Genomic DNA, 15029 nt, shown 5'->3' with positions numbered 1-15029 from the left:
CGTGAGCCGTAAAACCAGAAGAAGAAGAAGAAGAAGAAGCCGCGAGCCGTTGGGAGTCGGAGCAACCCACGCGCATGCGCAGACTGGTTGGCTTTAGCAGCTGTATTTCCTGATTGCTGTTTCCACTCGAAGCGATGGCAGAAGTAAAAGCTTCCCTGATTTGTGGCGGTACGTTCACTTTTTTTAAATTCACGTACGTTTAGTGCTACACTAAACACGCTATCACAGCAGCCGTTAAAACGACCCGCAGAGCGCCTTGTTGTCGAAACTGTGAAGGGAAATATTGATGCTCAGTTAGCTCTGGGACGAGCATTAGCTGTTGATGCTCTCCAGTCATGAGGTTTCAGGGAACATATACAGACTGCAGAAAGCTCTTGTTCGCATTAAGATAACATGTACTTCTGTGTTTTCAATGTTACAGTTGTAGCGGCTTTCCTGGCGTCGGCTGTGCTTGCATTTGTTGAAGATTTAGATGACACGTAAGTGATGCACCCCTGCTTCAATATGTCAATTTCCTGCTGCTGTGGCATTATAACGTGCTCGTGTTAATGCAACTTCCGAGTATACCCAAAAATCTGAGTTCAGTTCAGTGCTTACTTCCTCTCTGTCAAGTTTGGCTTGTGCATTTTCCTTTGTGTTTGTGAGATCCTCTTATTTGTCTGTTTTTGTAATTGGGGGATTTTATTCTGCAGCTTTTTCTTTTTATAAATAATAACTCATACCGACACAACATGAAGAGTAACTATTCTTAATGTCTTAACATATAACGCGCATCGTGTGGTGTCAGTTCTTCAGCATTTTGCATATGAATAACTTTATCTAACTGTCATTCATTCTTCGTTTTTGACAGATTTAAAGACACCAGAGTGAACGATGTCTGGCTGGTTGATGTGAGTCTGACACACACACACACGCACACAAACACACACACACACACACACACACACACACACCCACACCCACACCCACACCCCCCAGTCTGGGTCCATTCAGCTATGCTTTAATTCACATCCAGCAACGCCACTGTCTGGATCATCCCTTGCGGAAGTGGCAGCGGTCGGGGTGGGCTGTAGAAGGGCGGCGAGGGGGGGGGGGGGGCCGGAGGGGGTGTGCAGACTGTCCTCTGTGTTTGTGATTAGAGAATGACAAGTCATGCATGCGGGGCAAAGCCAGGGGGGCTCGGATGGGTTTATATCAAGAGTTTGTGTCTGGGACGGTCCATACAAGCAAACCAAGCTTGAGCACCCAAAGCTGCTTTCACTCCACGTCCGGGCTGCAGCAGTGAGTCCTTGTCTAAAATACTAAATTGTCCAAATCCACCAGAAAAGGGTTGTTTGGGGAGTATTTGACCTGAATTACTGCCAGTTACATACTGTAAGCTCCACTAATCAGTGTTTTTCTAATCGCAGAGAATCAAATGTAAACAGTCTCATTTCCAGTGATCAACTCTCAGAGAATTATTCACCAATTGTGCAGCTCTATTGTTTTGCTTTATAGCACATTAACGATATGGTTTAGTCTCACAGCTGTTGTCAGTCTTGTTACCAGCAGAAGTCGTCCGGCTGTTGGCAGCAAAAAATGGTAAACAATAAACCCACTTTACAGTACCTGCTCAGCACCAAACGGCACACGGACACAGTTAGCGACTAGCTGGTGAACTTAAAGAGTCGGATACTTCCCTCAGCAGTTGGTAGAGACCAAAAACAGAGCTCAACTTGGAATGAATAATGGACGTACATTTGTCAGGTGGCCAGAAACACCACTGCAAAAAAGTAACTGTTTCATAACAAGTTCATCATATCAAATTAAAAGGGGATATGTTAGTGTTGCGTTAATAACTTGTTTTTACTCAAAATTGAACAACTAACAGTAACTGTAAATAGCTGGTCCTTCTTCGATGTCTTTCCAACATGGCACCGTTTGGGAGCGATTAACTTCCCGGTCCCCTTAACCTGCACCTCTGGTACGGTTCAGAGGAGACCTGTCAACTCTGCAATTCCCAGAACCCGAGCTTGCAGCACAGCCTCTCTGTCTGCAGGGCAGCATTTAGGAAGGGCCCGTACGGATGGCGTCACGTCGAGTCCCTGCGTAAGCTAGCTGGAATCCTGGAGGCATGCAGGCTGGAAACAGCACAGCGGCTGATCCAGTTTGTCAGGGGGTGGGGGGGGGGGGCAGGACGAGGGAGCTCTGACTCCCAAGAAAGGACAAGACGTGGGGAAGCAAAGATCTGGCTGCAGGGGCGCCGCTGCTCCACCACCACTAGATGTTCCGGTATTAAAGGGGCGAAACATCAGTGAAGAATGGCTCCCGGCTGACGACCTTGCACTGGTGGAGTAGCGTCGGGGCCCAGCAGGATGGATCAACCTGCGCTCACATCCGCTGCCTTCAAGTGGCCAAACAATAGCCCTTTATCTGGGTCCTAATAAGCAGCTGTGCATTCAAAATTCAGGACAGTAATCTACAAAACTGTGTGTGTGATTCCAAAAGAATTGGTTATTAACTTTACAGATGTTATATTTTGCAAGAATAACCATAATGTTTTTACAATATGTTGCACGTGATCTGAAGCTTCCTTCTCCTGTTTTTCTTCTTCTTCAGTTCTATGCGCCGTGGTGCGGCTACTGTAAGAAACTGGAGCCGGTATGGCACGACGTGGGAGTGGAGCTGAAGAGCTCCGGGTCGCCGGTCCGCGTGGGAAAGATGGACGCCACCGCGTACTCTGGTGAGTAAACGACGGAGCGCTTCAGGGGCTTCCCTTGCTGCCCTTCGTCCCCAGGTGGTTACTTCATGTGCTGGAGACGGAGATGGATCAAACTAATTGACTGTTGTTCAACAACACGGTGAGAAGCCCTGTATGTGAAAGGCTTTCAGGTCTCATTAAAAGCACCATAGACAATATTAAAGATGGGTTTTGTTTTATTATTGTGACATTATTATGACATCTCAATACTATTGTTGTTCATATAATTTTTTTTTGCCACAATAATCATACAGTGAAAGATTAATATTGTGAGTAAAATGACAGTAATCCTCCATTAAATTAGTTTTAGGAGTAATCCACGGACACATTTAATTCATTGGTTGACGGACTGATACCTTTGTTTTAATCCACAGAGCTTTTAAAGGAATAGTTCAACAGTTTAGGGGAAACTGTTTTTTAGATTGTGGCGGAGAGTTAGATGAGCTTTAGGTCTGTTAAATATAATGCTACAGATAACAGCTTAGCTTAGCCTGGCTTCATATTTTCTGTAGCGACGTGAGAGTGCCGACTGTTTTCTCATCTAATTATCGGCAAGAAGGAAATATCCCAAAATGTCAAACTACTCCTTTAATCCTCAGTATTTGAATCCCAGGATACGTCAAACCTCTGAAGACAATGACGGTTCTCTAATATCTTTCTTTTGTCTGAGATGCTGCATTTGTTTTGTATGTTGCAGGAATGTCGTCAGAGTTCGGTGTTCGTGGTTACCCCACAATAAAACTGTAAGTGACAGAAAAACGAGCTTTATACACCGCAGTACCAAGTCTTCAAAACGTTGTGCACACTTTTCTTTCTTTTTTGCAAATTGCTGTAATTTTCTTAGCCACTCCGTGCAGCTTTGAAAAGGCCTAAAGAAATCCATATAAGATTAAAAGGCTTATTGAATTTTGTGTGGACCTACGGGGTCCTGACACAGACTGATAATAAGCTCAATAGAATATATCTGCAGATAACACTAGTCTTAAGTATTTATTAAGCTTGTGTCGGAGAGGCATTGATTCAACTTTACCGTCAGTTTTGAGGCTGTAATTTGGTCTTCTACTTTATTGTATGAAGCGTCTTTACTTTAGATTGTATTGTTATTATCAGACAATGTTGTCTTCTTCCTCTTGAGGTTTGGCCTGTTGAGATGCCGTTAGACGACTTATTCACGAGGGAACAAGGTGTTGTTGCTGCTTCCTTAAGGCACAACTACGTGACAAACACACCTTCACACCTTCTTGAGCTAAAATAGTTTTAGCGTCGGCACTTGAGTTAATTATACATTTCGTGGGCGATCAACTGTTTAAAATCAGCTCCAGCCTTTTAACTTTAAATGTGACTCTTATATTTGACTTTGCTCAGGTTTATCCCACTTTATCTTTTGATTTATTGATTGATAAATCAATGTTTGGTGCTACAGCCACTTGTGATCTACATCAACTGATTCCTCATTTTCATTTCTCGTGAAGTGCAAGTGACATTTTTATTTTTATTTTGTATATAAAATGGATGAATTTGGGTAGACGCCAGCTGCTCAACAGCACAACTCCTGTTGACTTGAGACAAATATTCCTCCGTGCATTCGATACAGAATCATTTAACTGCTCGCCGCCGTAATGGCCTCCCCATTTAGTTTCATCAAGCTCATTTGGGAAGAACCGTCACAGGAACACGGCAGGGTTCATAACATCAAACCAGGCGAGTGATGAAACCTCCATCGAAGAACACGAGAAGTCTCCCTCGGTGAGGAGGAGACTAGATTTAGAGTTCAGCTCCCCCTCGAGTGCATTAAGCCCTGTGGGCTGATGCAACCGTAGCAATCCTTAATGCATTCTGCTGGTTGGAGGAGCTCCAGCCGCTTTCTCTGGCTGGAACTCAATTAGGGCCAGTCGTTTGTTTTTGTTTTTCATTGGAGGTGAGAGGATTTAGATTAAGTTGACCTTTTTGTGATGAATAAGCGTTTCCTGGTAGATTTGTTTCATCAGCTCACCTTGAACTAGACAGCTTGTCGTTACTGCGCTCCGATACTTCCAAAGGCAGCTGCTGTCTTTAATGGGCTCAAGTAGGGCTGCTACTAATGGACTCTTTTCATTATCGATTTTATTTTTTACTCTTTATTAATTAATGTAACTGCTGAGTAGTTTATTTATTTAGCACAGTTATAAAACAACCCTGCAGTTGACCAAAGTGCTTTACACAGTAAAACAAAGTGCAGAAATTGTCAAATGATACGACGACTAAACACAGACGACAAACCTAAAACACACAGAAAGCCAGAGAAGAGATGATGGTGGGGGGGCCACAGAAGAATGTTGACAATGCGTCTGACAGGTTTTGAGAGGCCCAGGTCTCTAATTCCTGAAGATATTCTGTTTACAATGAAGTTAAACATTGTCTCCAGTGTGAGCATTTAACTCAACACAGCATCTTTTGGGATGTGGTGGGAAGGGAGATTCTGTGCATCCGACAAATCCATGGATTCCAGCTTCCTGTTGAATCAATGCCACAAAGAATTCAGCCTGTTCTGGGCGCAGTCTCATACCTGGGCGCAGTCTCATACCTGGGAGCAGTCTAATGCCTACCCAGTATTAAAAAGGTGTACTGAAGAAAGCCACCACTAGAATGTAGAAAAGCAGCAAATGTTGACATTCGATAAGCTTGAACCAGCTTATGTTTCCCATCTTTGCTTTATCAGACAACAAAAGCGATTCATTGGACGTCAACATAGTTGCTGATACATTTTCCGTCCACTGACCGAGCTTTGTCTTTACTGTAATATCTCTTTTTATATTATTTCATATTCTCTTTTTCTCACCGAATGAGGTTTTTCAGACGAACTCGATATCCTGAATGCAAAGTTCAATGTCACGTAATTGTTTTTCCATTTCCATTTTATTTTCACATGAATGTCTTCACCCGGCAGCGGATGAATAACGCAGACATAACGAATGGTACATTTGAATTATCAGCCTCTCACTCTCTGTTTGGTGTCTGTCCCGCCTCCTCAGGTTAAAGGGGGATCTTGCCTATAACTACAAAGGACCGAGGACAAAAGATGACATCGTAGAGTTTGCCAACAGGGTGGCAGGGTAAGCCTCCGACCACCGCTTCAAAAACAAAAGACACCAAATATAAATGAAGTAGAACTTCCTTCACTTCACAGCTGCGCAAATAAGAACCATCCGAGCAAGCTTATCAATGCAGCCCGTATTTGTTTCATAGCTCAATGGGTTTTCCCCCTCCGATGCTCCAGTTTAAGCCACTGTATCAACTGTGCCTGACAGATTTCCTCCTCCTTGAGGGAAATCAAGCTTGATCCGTGACAGAGGGGGTAGATCAAAAGCTTGGCTCTCACTTCAGGGCTGCGAGTTTCTGATTCTCCACCGGGTGGCGCCACCGGCACGCGAATCAAGACCAGAACTGTTGGCGCTTCTACATCAGTTATTGCATTAGTGTGCCATTTTTGTGCTGAATGGATTTCACTCATTAAAATGAACTAATCTGCGCGGGTTTTATTTCCCCCTCCAGACCGGCCGTCAGGGCGCTTCCCAGCAAGCAGATGTTCGAGCACATGATGAAACGACACAATGTGCTTTTTGTGTATGTCGGCGGGGAGTCTCCCCTCAAAGTAAGCACCATTTGTGACACAAAGACACGAATCCAGGTTTATTTTTATTCAAGCTTCTTCAGAGCCGCGATGGTAAAACTGCGTATTGACTGCAGGATAAGCACACTGCTGCGGTTGTAACACATTTGAACTAAGTAGTTTAATTGCAACTGTTTAAACACCAATTTATTGAAAGCGATTGTGTGCGCGCTGAAAGTCTTGTTTGCCGTTGCAGGAGAAGTACAACGACGTAGCCTCTGAGCTCATCGTCTACACTTATTTCTTCTCGGCATCAGAGGAAGTCTTTCCAGAGGTAACGCTTTGAATTTGCCTCCCTTTGAATTTCAGAAACACATTGTTATCATTTGTGGAGAGTCCCATATTTTTGTCATCATGATACTCTTGAGTATTGTGTAACCAGTAGACATCTATCCTTGCTGTTTCTCTAAATTGTAAATAATGAATTCTTTTGGCGTAGCCTCTCTCAACTGCATATACAGATACCGGGCCTGCATGCTGTGTTCACATTATGCAAAACAGTACAAGTTTCACAGTTTGCCGCAAAGCTCTGCTGCCAACAGTCTTGTCCCACATTTTGCAGGTGCACTAACAACCATAGAGTAAGAATGATTCATGGAACTTGGTTTTGACTTAAATATCTTTTTGTGTTCTCAACAGTCGGTAACTTTGCCAGAGGTTCCTGCGGTTGTAGTCTTTAAGGATGGGGCCTACTTTACTTATGATGGTGAGTATTGTGTTACCGCGTCTTCATCTACGTTGCCGTTTAAAGGGCCAGTAGGGCGCTCTCTGTGCACTGCTCCTCGTCTCCTTTTTCCTTCCCTGCCATCCTTGTTTTCTCTCGCTGTGTTACTCTAGTTTTCCGGTCTCTGCTGCTGTCCTTTCATCTTCCTCACCACATTGAGTTATGGTGTGCCTTGGCCCATCATAAAGCACCCGGGGCTCTGCCCACTATTGTGTGCGCGGTGAGGCCAGCGATGTCGTGGTGGTTTGTCTTTTGGGCGGACGTACATAGCGGGTCGGGATGGATGGGCGTGAGAGACCACAGTTCAGGCCGACTGAAATGAGTGCAGAGCTGGCACAGTGTATACAGTCATTTAAAGCCAAGAGTTCACTCACTGGAGCAGCCGTCAAGTCTCTGTGACATAAGAGGTTTAGAGGAGCTGCCCTTTTTGTTCTGTTGCCCAATTTGAAGCTTCTCAACGCAACAGCCTGAGTTCACCACATTCCCCCATGATGTCTTGTAATCTGCTGGCGTTGTGGGCCCGAGCCGGGAGGCGGAACCGGAAGGGAAGGGCGTTGAGGCACAACGTCAGCACAAACGGGCCCCAGTAGTGGCCGTTGGGCAGATCGGGTGCGCGGTGCAACGCCCGGAGGACGAAATCCACCTCCACTGCCGCCCGCCACCTCACATCCGTCTGCTCCACCTGGCCGTTACGGAACGGGGGCTTCCTGTGCCAGAACTGCAGCAGGAGAGGCTCGCCGCAGCAGACGTTGATGACGAAAACTCCACACTCGGCGGAGTCCTCCAGGACCTTGATGCGGAGGATGTGGCCGATGTCTGGCATTGCCATGGCGACGGCACATTAAGCTTGTCAAGGACTGAGAAGGGGAGCGTCATGTGCCCTTCCTCACATGGCGGATTCCTCCTTTCAAGGGTCTAGGAATTGTTTAAGAGAGACGCTGGTTATTGTAGATGAAAATGGATGAAAGGTAATGAGAGTACAGCTCATTAAGCGCTTACCTACAGTGACGGCCCCACTCTGCATTACAGAAATAGTTTTCCTGATCCCATTTTCACCATCTGTAGTCCTCGGCATCTGCTTTTCTCTCCAGCTGTGCTGCGTTTCTCAGAGGACCGGTCCCACTGACTGGATGTTGGATGAGGCATCTTATGCAGGAAGTTTTTTTTAATCAAATGGTATTTGGCTAAACTTTTGCATAGCCACCCAGTGACACTGTTTTATGGCAGACCAGGATATCAATGAAAGTGTTTGGATGAATAACACACGTTATTTATTGGCTTTGTTGTAAGTCCACCAGCTACGGAGGCTTAAAAGCAACTTTCCTCATCTCCCCCTTGTTTTTGTATTTATTCTGCGATTCAGATTCAATCTGCTGATGAGAAATTCGGAGCACGTTTGCTGTTCTTATTGTGCAGGTCTGACTTGTTGTGATTCTAAACAATAGATGTCATAGAGCGGCGTCACGCTGTCCAAACACGGCCTCTCGCTTTGTGCGAAATGATATTTGACATTTAGTTGAGCTTTGATTGGTTCAGTGCGCATCACAAGCGGCAGCATCCTTTTTGAAGAGCGTTGTTAGAATATAGTACAGCACGGAGGCTCCAGCTCATACATATTTAATATCTCAAATCCTTAGTTTCATGCTGCTGTACAGGTCTGCGCTGTTGTTTTGCTTCAAGGGCCATATGGTTTTAATCTGTGTGTGTGTGTGTGTGTGTGTGTGTGTGTGTGTGTGTGTGTGTGTGTGTGTGTGTGTGTGTGTGTGTGTGTGTGTGTGTGTGTGTGTGTGTGTGTGTGTGTGTGTGTGTGTGTGTGTGTGTGTAGGGAAATCTACTGGGCTACATGCTGGCGTTGTAAGAAGACAACAGAAAGCTATAATTAGGATGTATATTAGTCTGCACAGCATGCTGTTTGCACTCGCCAGAGATGTTTTTTCAAAGATGTTTTTGAGTGTTAAAGGGAAAACTCGCCGATTTTCAACCATATCTCTATCTGTCTGAGTTAGGGATGGAGAAAAACGCCTGTGGGTCTTGCCCATGTTCCCGTTGTCTTTGGGGAGCAGCTGCAAAATCTGTAGTTCTTTCTCCTTCCAGTGACGTAATCTGTCTACAGAGTGCTACTTCAGTTTTGGTAGCTGTGGGCCGCAAAGCCGCTCAAAAACATCCCCGTTCTCTTCGCTTGTGTCGTGTCAGTGAAAATGGCAAAATATGGGTGCAGAGGATGTTATAGACGAGGATTTCTACGGAGTCGATTTTACAGTATTTTGGCTGACTCGGATAGTCAACCGAGGAGAGGCCGCTCGAGGATGCTGCTGCTGGGAGAATATGGCCGACGGGGAACCTGGTGGAGCCAACACAAACAAAATCCTTCTGCTGGATTGAATGTGTCGTTTGTGAATTGAGGACATATTTCGACCAAAGTCGAATGTCGACCGATTCGCTGAGAGTTGGAACTGTGGAAAGACTAAACAAGACGTGCTTGTTATGACACTTGAATTCAGAAGGTTGTATTTTTCTGTTTAGGTGAAAGAATATTTTCTTCATTGACATTTCTGTGAGTTTATTTATCAGACGTAGTGAACTTGCCGCTCTCATGCAATGCATCTTGGTCCACAACGGGAGAAATCAGCTTTCTTGGTCAATAAAGCCACACTATTTCTTCAGTGGACTATATTTACCATCAGCACTGACTGGACACCCACATAAAACGTGGTGAATTTTCCCTTTAATACACATTATGTAATGCTCGGCATCAGGCTCTCTGGTAATCTGTTTCAGTGCTTTGGCCTCTCCTTGTATGGACATGTACATGACACAGACAGCTGTGAGGTAGCACTATTTTGCATGCGTTTATCAGTAGCACTAAACTGACAGGCGGCTTAACAGTCCATGACTGTGATTACCTAAAAAGGTAATAACACACTGATGTTATGTGACGTTTGGTCACGGCACACATGGAGAGAATTGACTTCATTGGTTATTTGAGATGGCAGAGATGGGAAGGTCAGTGTGGAGGAAGCGTTAGTCATATTTTCCACACATGTAACATCTGTACTGTATCACAAACCAGGTGTGTCCTTTGTTAGTTTTAATTTTAATTTACCTTTTTGTGCCGTCATCCAGTTATGAGTCAATTGGTCCAAAACTTTGGTTTCTTTGACATTTCCATCAGCCTCATCTGTACTTTGTGTTAATACGTGAATGTTGGCATGCTAACGTGCTAAAATGAGCTGGAGAACGTGTTCAAAAAACCAGCCTGCTTTCTTACACATCAGGTGATGCTGATTCCATAACACATGCTTCCCATCCGTCACTGTTTTTTTTTTTTTAGCTTTAGTATTTTCATCGTCTATCTTCTCGGTTTTCCTTTTTGTACGACTTGTAGCGACTGTGTCCTGTCATTTCACTGAGCTTTCTTTCATCAATCTTTTCATCCTCTGCCTCCCTCTGTGTCTCAGTTATCTTTGATATCCCCCCCCCCCCCCCCCCCCCCCGTTTCTCCCACTGGTTCTGTTTCTGCACTATTTGCATTGTCTTGGAGGTCCTCCGTGCCATTAACCTCCATCTTTTGAAACGTGTCAGAGCTGCCTCCTCCCCGCGCTCGAAGCTCTGACACTGGATCATCCTCACTCCACCCTCTTGTCTGTTGTCTCCCCCCCCCCTCATCTTTCTCTCTCGTCTCCAGCTGTGTGAACTCTGGGCTGACAGGCTCCTGTAGGGCTGTATGGTGATTGCGAGGTGGCCGCCCGTGAAGAGAGCAGCGCTAATTCGTTTCAAGGTGAAGCAGGTTCAGTCGGCGCGGAGGTTCGTCGGGCTGTACGGTCCCAGCATGGGGCCTTCAGCTAGCTCTCTCTCGCGCGCTCTTTCTTACATCTGGGAGAAGAGAGTCGGGCAGCTGCATGCTGTCTATAAAGCCAGAACATCTGTGGAAAGAACTCTCTGGAATGTCTACCAAATTGACTGACTCAGCAGCCTTTAACAACAACAACTCTGCCTTTGCACAGCAGCAGTGAGGGAATAGATTACATTGCAATAAGGTCATTTTGAATCTAGTACAAGCTATGACCTCGGGGGGGGGGGGGGTGGGTGTTCAGGTTTTAGGTCGTCATGTTCGGTACTGAGCTCCCAGCTCGTTTGGGGAGCAGCTTAAGAACCGCGTAAAAGTCATCAGCGTTGCTGTAATTACTGTACCGGTAGCAGAAGGGTCGTAATAACTTATGAACATGTCGTAATGAGGTCCCGGCTACATTTGACATCAATTATGAGCATCCTGTAGCCTCTCCCAGCCGGAGAAAGCGGTGCCGTTGAAGCAGCCTTGCTACACCACCCTATTCAAACCCTCGGGGGACAGACTCCGGTTCCCGTTTGCATGTTGCCTTCCAGATGTTAGGGTAGAAACAAACATGTGGTTCACATTCAGCAAGCAATCCTTTATTTGACTTCACTTTATTTATTTATTTTTCATTTGTTGCACTTCATTTCTTTCTTCTTTTTTTTTCTCCCCCCTAATGCATCTGTTGAATTATTCATTCGCTCCAAATGTGTAAAAATCTGCCCAAACTGTCCTGAGGATAAATGTATGTACGCGTGGAGATTCATTTACAAACCAAATGTTTTTTTAAAGACAGAAAGGCAAAATAGCTGTGAAAATGAGGTTAGTTGAGCCAGCATCCCAGAAATAAAACCCCCAGCATCTATTTAGAATGAATATTGCAGTTTTTTAAAATATCTTTACAGCTGACTATTTGAAGAATACGAAATGAATGCTGATCGTGTAAAATGCAGGCTGAACATAATGTCCTTTCATTCGTGTCTTAACAACCACACTGATGCATGTGATTGTTGACTACTGGATTGATTCTCAGGTTGATTGATCCACTAGCTCTGACTCTCAGACCCACAATAGCCTCCCTGACTACTTAACCCAGAGGCAGCCGGCTGTCATAACGGTTTCTGATCATTGTCTCGCTAACCTCTGTCTTTGAACGCTCGGCTTGTGTCCCGCTCTCTATTCCCTCGAGAGCGCACGAGTGGTAAACACGGTGATCTTCTTACAATCCAGGCATCAATACCCTGTTGTGCTTTGCTTTTAATATAGACTGGCTGTGTGCTGAATGTCGATTTTTGTCCCTCTGCCCCTGAAAGGAGATTCTGTCTCTTTGTGTTGCAGAGTACGCAGATGCTAGTTTGTCATCATGGGTGAACAAGGAGCGCTTCCAAGGATACCTCCAGATTGATGGCTTTACACTGTATGAGCTCGGAGAAACAGGTGGCGTATGCATAACATTATTTGTACTCCCATCAGCATACATGCATATATATATATATATATATATATATATATATATATATATATATATCTCATATTATGCAGATCTAGCTTAATTTGAAGTGCATCAGCACTCTGCTTTGCTCAGCCTTCCTCTTTAATGCTGTTTCACACTAAATCCCCTAATATTGAGCCTCCCACTGCCCAAGTATCAAATCAACCACATGATGACTTTATAATTAAGAAGCAAACATGTTAGAGTTGCTCTTGTCAAAAGTTCCTTGTATAAATATTAGTGTTAATTGTGTGTGTGATGAGAAAGTCTGACACTTCCATCTAGATTCAGCCCACGTTGCTCTGCTACACCCACTTTCTCTCTCTGAGGACATTTAAGCTCCAGAGTGGAAGTCAAACTCTCTGTTAAACGGCAGTAAATTGATGCTCTGTGCAGAGAAAGCTGTGCTTGGACTGTTTTTTTGTGGTCCGTTTTTAAAGGTGCGATGTGTAAGATTTGGCGTGAAATTTAGTTTATCAACAGAATTTGAAGAGGTTACAGTGTTGCTGTGTCAAAGACGTCTATGTATTGAGATACCAGAAATGAGCGTGCTAGCCCCGGCCCGTCATGTCTTGTTTTACAACTTGTACGTCGGAAGGCGATAGTGAGTAACTGCAGCGTCCATTCTGACATATTTTGCTCAAGCCTAAGGGCTTGTCAATCACGTTGAAGGTACCGGGTCTGTGTAGGTTTGTTTGTTTGTTTTTTGGGATTAAATCCAAAGAAACGAGAAAAGTGTTTTTTGTTTCGTCCTCCCCGCCGCCGGTAGGATGCTTTGCCGGGAGGAGATGGACGCATGATCCGGGAGACGGACCTTCAGTAGCAGTTAGCTCGAATTCAGCTAGTGCAAATCCCAACACCGGGGCCAGACCGGCTAACTCTCTGCGCTCCACCAGCCCGCTGTGACTCCCGGCGCTGGGGTTTGTGCTGACTGAATTAGAGTTGCTGCTGACTGGCTGTCCGTCTCCCCGAGCCGCCGCATGCTCTCCTCCCGGCGAAGAAGGTTCCCTGTTTCTGCCCCTCGGGATTTAATCCAATAAACCACCTGTCCCAGCGATACACCGACTGCACAGGAACATGAACTATAAGCAGACACCACACAGACTAGATAGCAGTGTTATTTTGAGCGGCTGGACCCAGTAATAGAGGTGAAAAGATGCCTCTTATTTGTTGGGAGCATGTGGCCAGATCTCACACATTGCACCTTCTTAACCCATTTATACCAAATTTGTAGTTTTTAGTTCTGAACACAAAAAAAAGTCTCTAAAGCACCGTAGCTGGATGAACCCTAAGTGACTGATTTAAGACGGCACAGTCTGCAGCTTCAAACAACAAACATAAATAGTTTAGATCGAAGTATATTTGTGTAAACGGTATAGAATTTTCCAGCTTCGTCTCTAAAGGCTTTTCAATCAAGTGTCGAGTTTCATGCCCTCGGGCTCATTGTGTGGTGGTGGGGCGACATTTCAACGCTCTAAAAGCCTCATCCCACGCAAGCCTATGTGTCTATGTTTAAATACCAGTGTGACCAAAATCAATGAATAGTCTCGAGCTGTAATTTAGTTCTATTTACGGGGCGAAACTTAAGGGACAGGCAGAGGCGAGGATAAATTACGTATTGAAAAGAAAATCTATTTGATGGGTTCACAGGGACCGGTGCTCAGAGGCAGAGAGGATCGTCTGTCTGATGAGCTCAATGCAAACAACCCCTTTTAAAAAAGAGACCACACGGCAAACTTTCACTGCTGTGCAATTGCACCGTGAAATAATGTCACAATCGCACCAACAACTAATGAAAACTGCAGCTTTTGGTGTGAATTTTCTCAAGATTTTGCACATGAACATGAAACTTTCTGCATGTCTTTAGACTCACAAATAGTCCATTCAACAAAGTCCGCTGGTTAGAGGATGTAGTCCAGTCTATAAATAGGCTTCAACACATTTGAAGAAATATGATGCGTGCAACTTGACGGATGGGAAATCTTGGAAATTCGATTACATCACTCCACAGTGAAGTTTGTGAGTGCTGATAGCGCTTTCTATTAAGCTTTTACCAGAACAATTAGAAACTTAAGCCTGTGACCCTTTTATTATTAACTTAATGAAAAGGTTTCCTCATAGACGTCTCATGTGACAACCTATGAGTATTTATTAATGTTTATCAGCATTTGAACTACATTATTACCACAAAGAAAGGTTAGAAGGGATTATTTAGATCATTATTGAGATTATTCATTGATTTTAAAGACAGAATATTTCTTTGAGCTCTAACCTCCATGTTGTGCTTTTTTTAATACAACAGAGAGCAGACGGACAAAACGATTAAAACTTAAGCAGCCTTCCCTGATCTATAAAGCATAAGTATGTTGGAGATTAATAGTGCACATGGACGGAGTGCAAATATTCTCATATACAGTAGGACTGGCCCTTTAACACAAAAATAGTTTCTGTAGCTTAACTTCCATTTCCACACTCTCTGCATGTGAAATATTCATTTTCATGACTGTCCACTGCCTTCACACGAAACCTTGACACAAAACGCACCGCCAGTGACCACCAGGGGGCAGGCTGGTACTCTCATCCAAGCAACAA

The 15029-nt window shown here is 44.5% G+C and overlaps 2 protein-coding genes across 2 annotated transcripts in view; one reads left to right on the top strand and one right to left on the bottom strand.

Moving 5' to 3' along the window:
• Positions 1–102: 102 nt before the first annotated feature.
• Positions 103–15029, top strand: part of tmx3b (thioredoxin related transmembrane protein 3b) — a 30593-nt gene continuing 15666 nt past the window's right edge. The window contains exons 1-10 of the mRNA XM_079181434.1: positions 103–168; positions 422–479; positions 851–890; positions 2599–2722; positions 3438–3483; positions 5752–5832; positions 6272–6371; positions 6586–6663; positions 7029–7095; positions 12284–12382. Of these exons, the coding sequence (XP_079037560.1) occupies positions 135–168; positions 422–479; positions 851–890; positions 2599–2722; positions 3438–3483; positions 5752–5832; positions 6272–6371; positions 6586–6663; positions 7029–7095; positions 12284–12382 (727 nt within the window). The 5' untranslated portion in view covers positions 103–134. The remainder of the gene's footprint in view (positions 169–421; positions 480–850; positions 891–2598; positions 2723–3437; positions 3484–5751; positions 5833–6271; positions 6372–6585; positions 6664–7028; positions 7096–12283; positions 12383–15029) is intronic.
• LOC306712250 (uncharacterized protein) lies at positions 7276–8220 on the bottom strand. The gene is made up of 2 exons (XM_079181435.1): positions 8113–8220; positions 7276–8028 (listed from the first exon to the last, which is right to left on the bottom strand). Exon 2 carries the CDS (start codon positions 7940–7942, stop codon positions 7568–7570), a length of 375 nt encoding a protein of 124 aa, XP_079037561.1. The 5' UTR covers positions 7943–8028; positions 8113–8220; the 3' UTR covers positions 7276–7567.

The sequence above is a fragment of the Pholis gunnellus genome (assembly GCF_910591455.1).
Source record: "Pholis gunnellus genome assembly, chromosome: 20".
Classification (NCBI taxonomy): domain Eukaryota; kingdom Metazoa; phylum Chordata; class Actinopteri; order Perciformes; family Pholidae; genus Pholis; species Pholis gunnellus.
This window is presented reverse-complemented; position numbering and strand designations above follow the sequence as displayed.

What these genes read in the sequence shown, in the direction of transcription:
- LOC306712250 (XM_079181435.1), bottom strand. Translation starts at nt 7,942, where the DNA reads ATGGCAATGCCAGACATCGGCCACATCCTCCGCATCAAGGTCCTGGAG.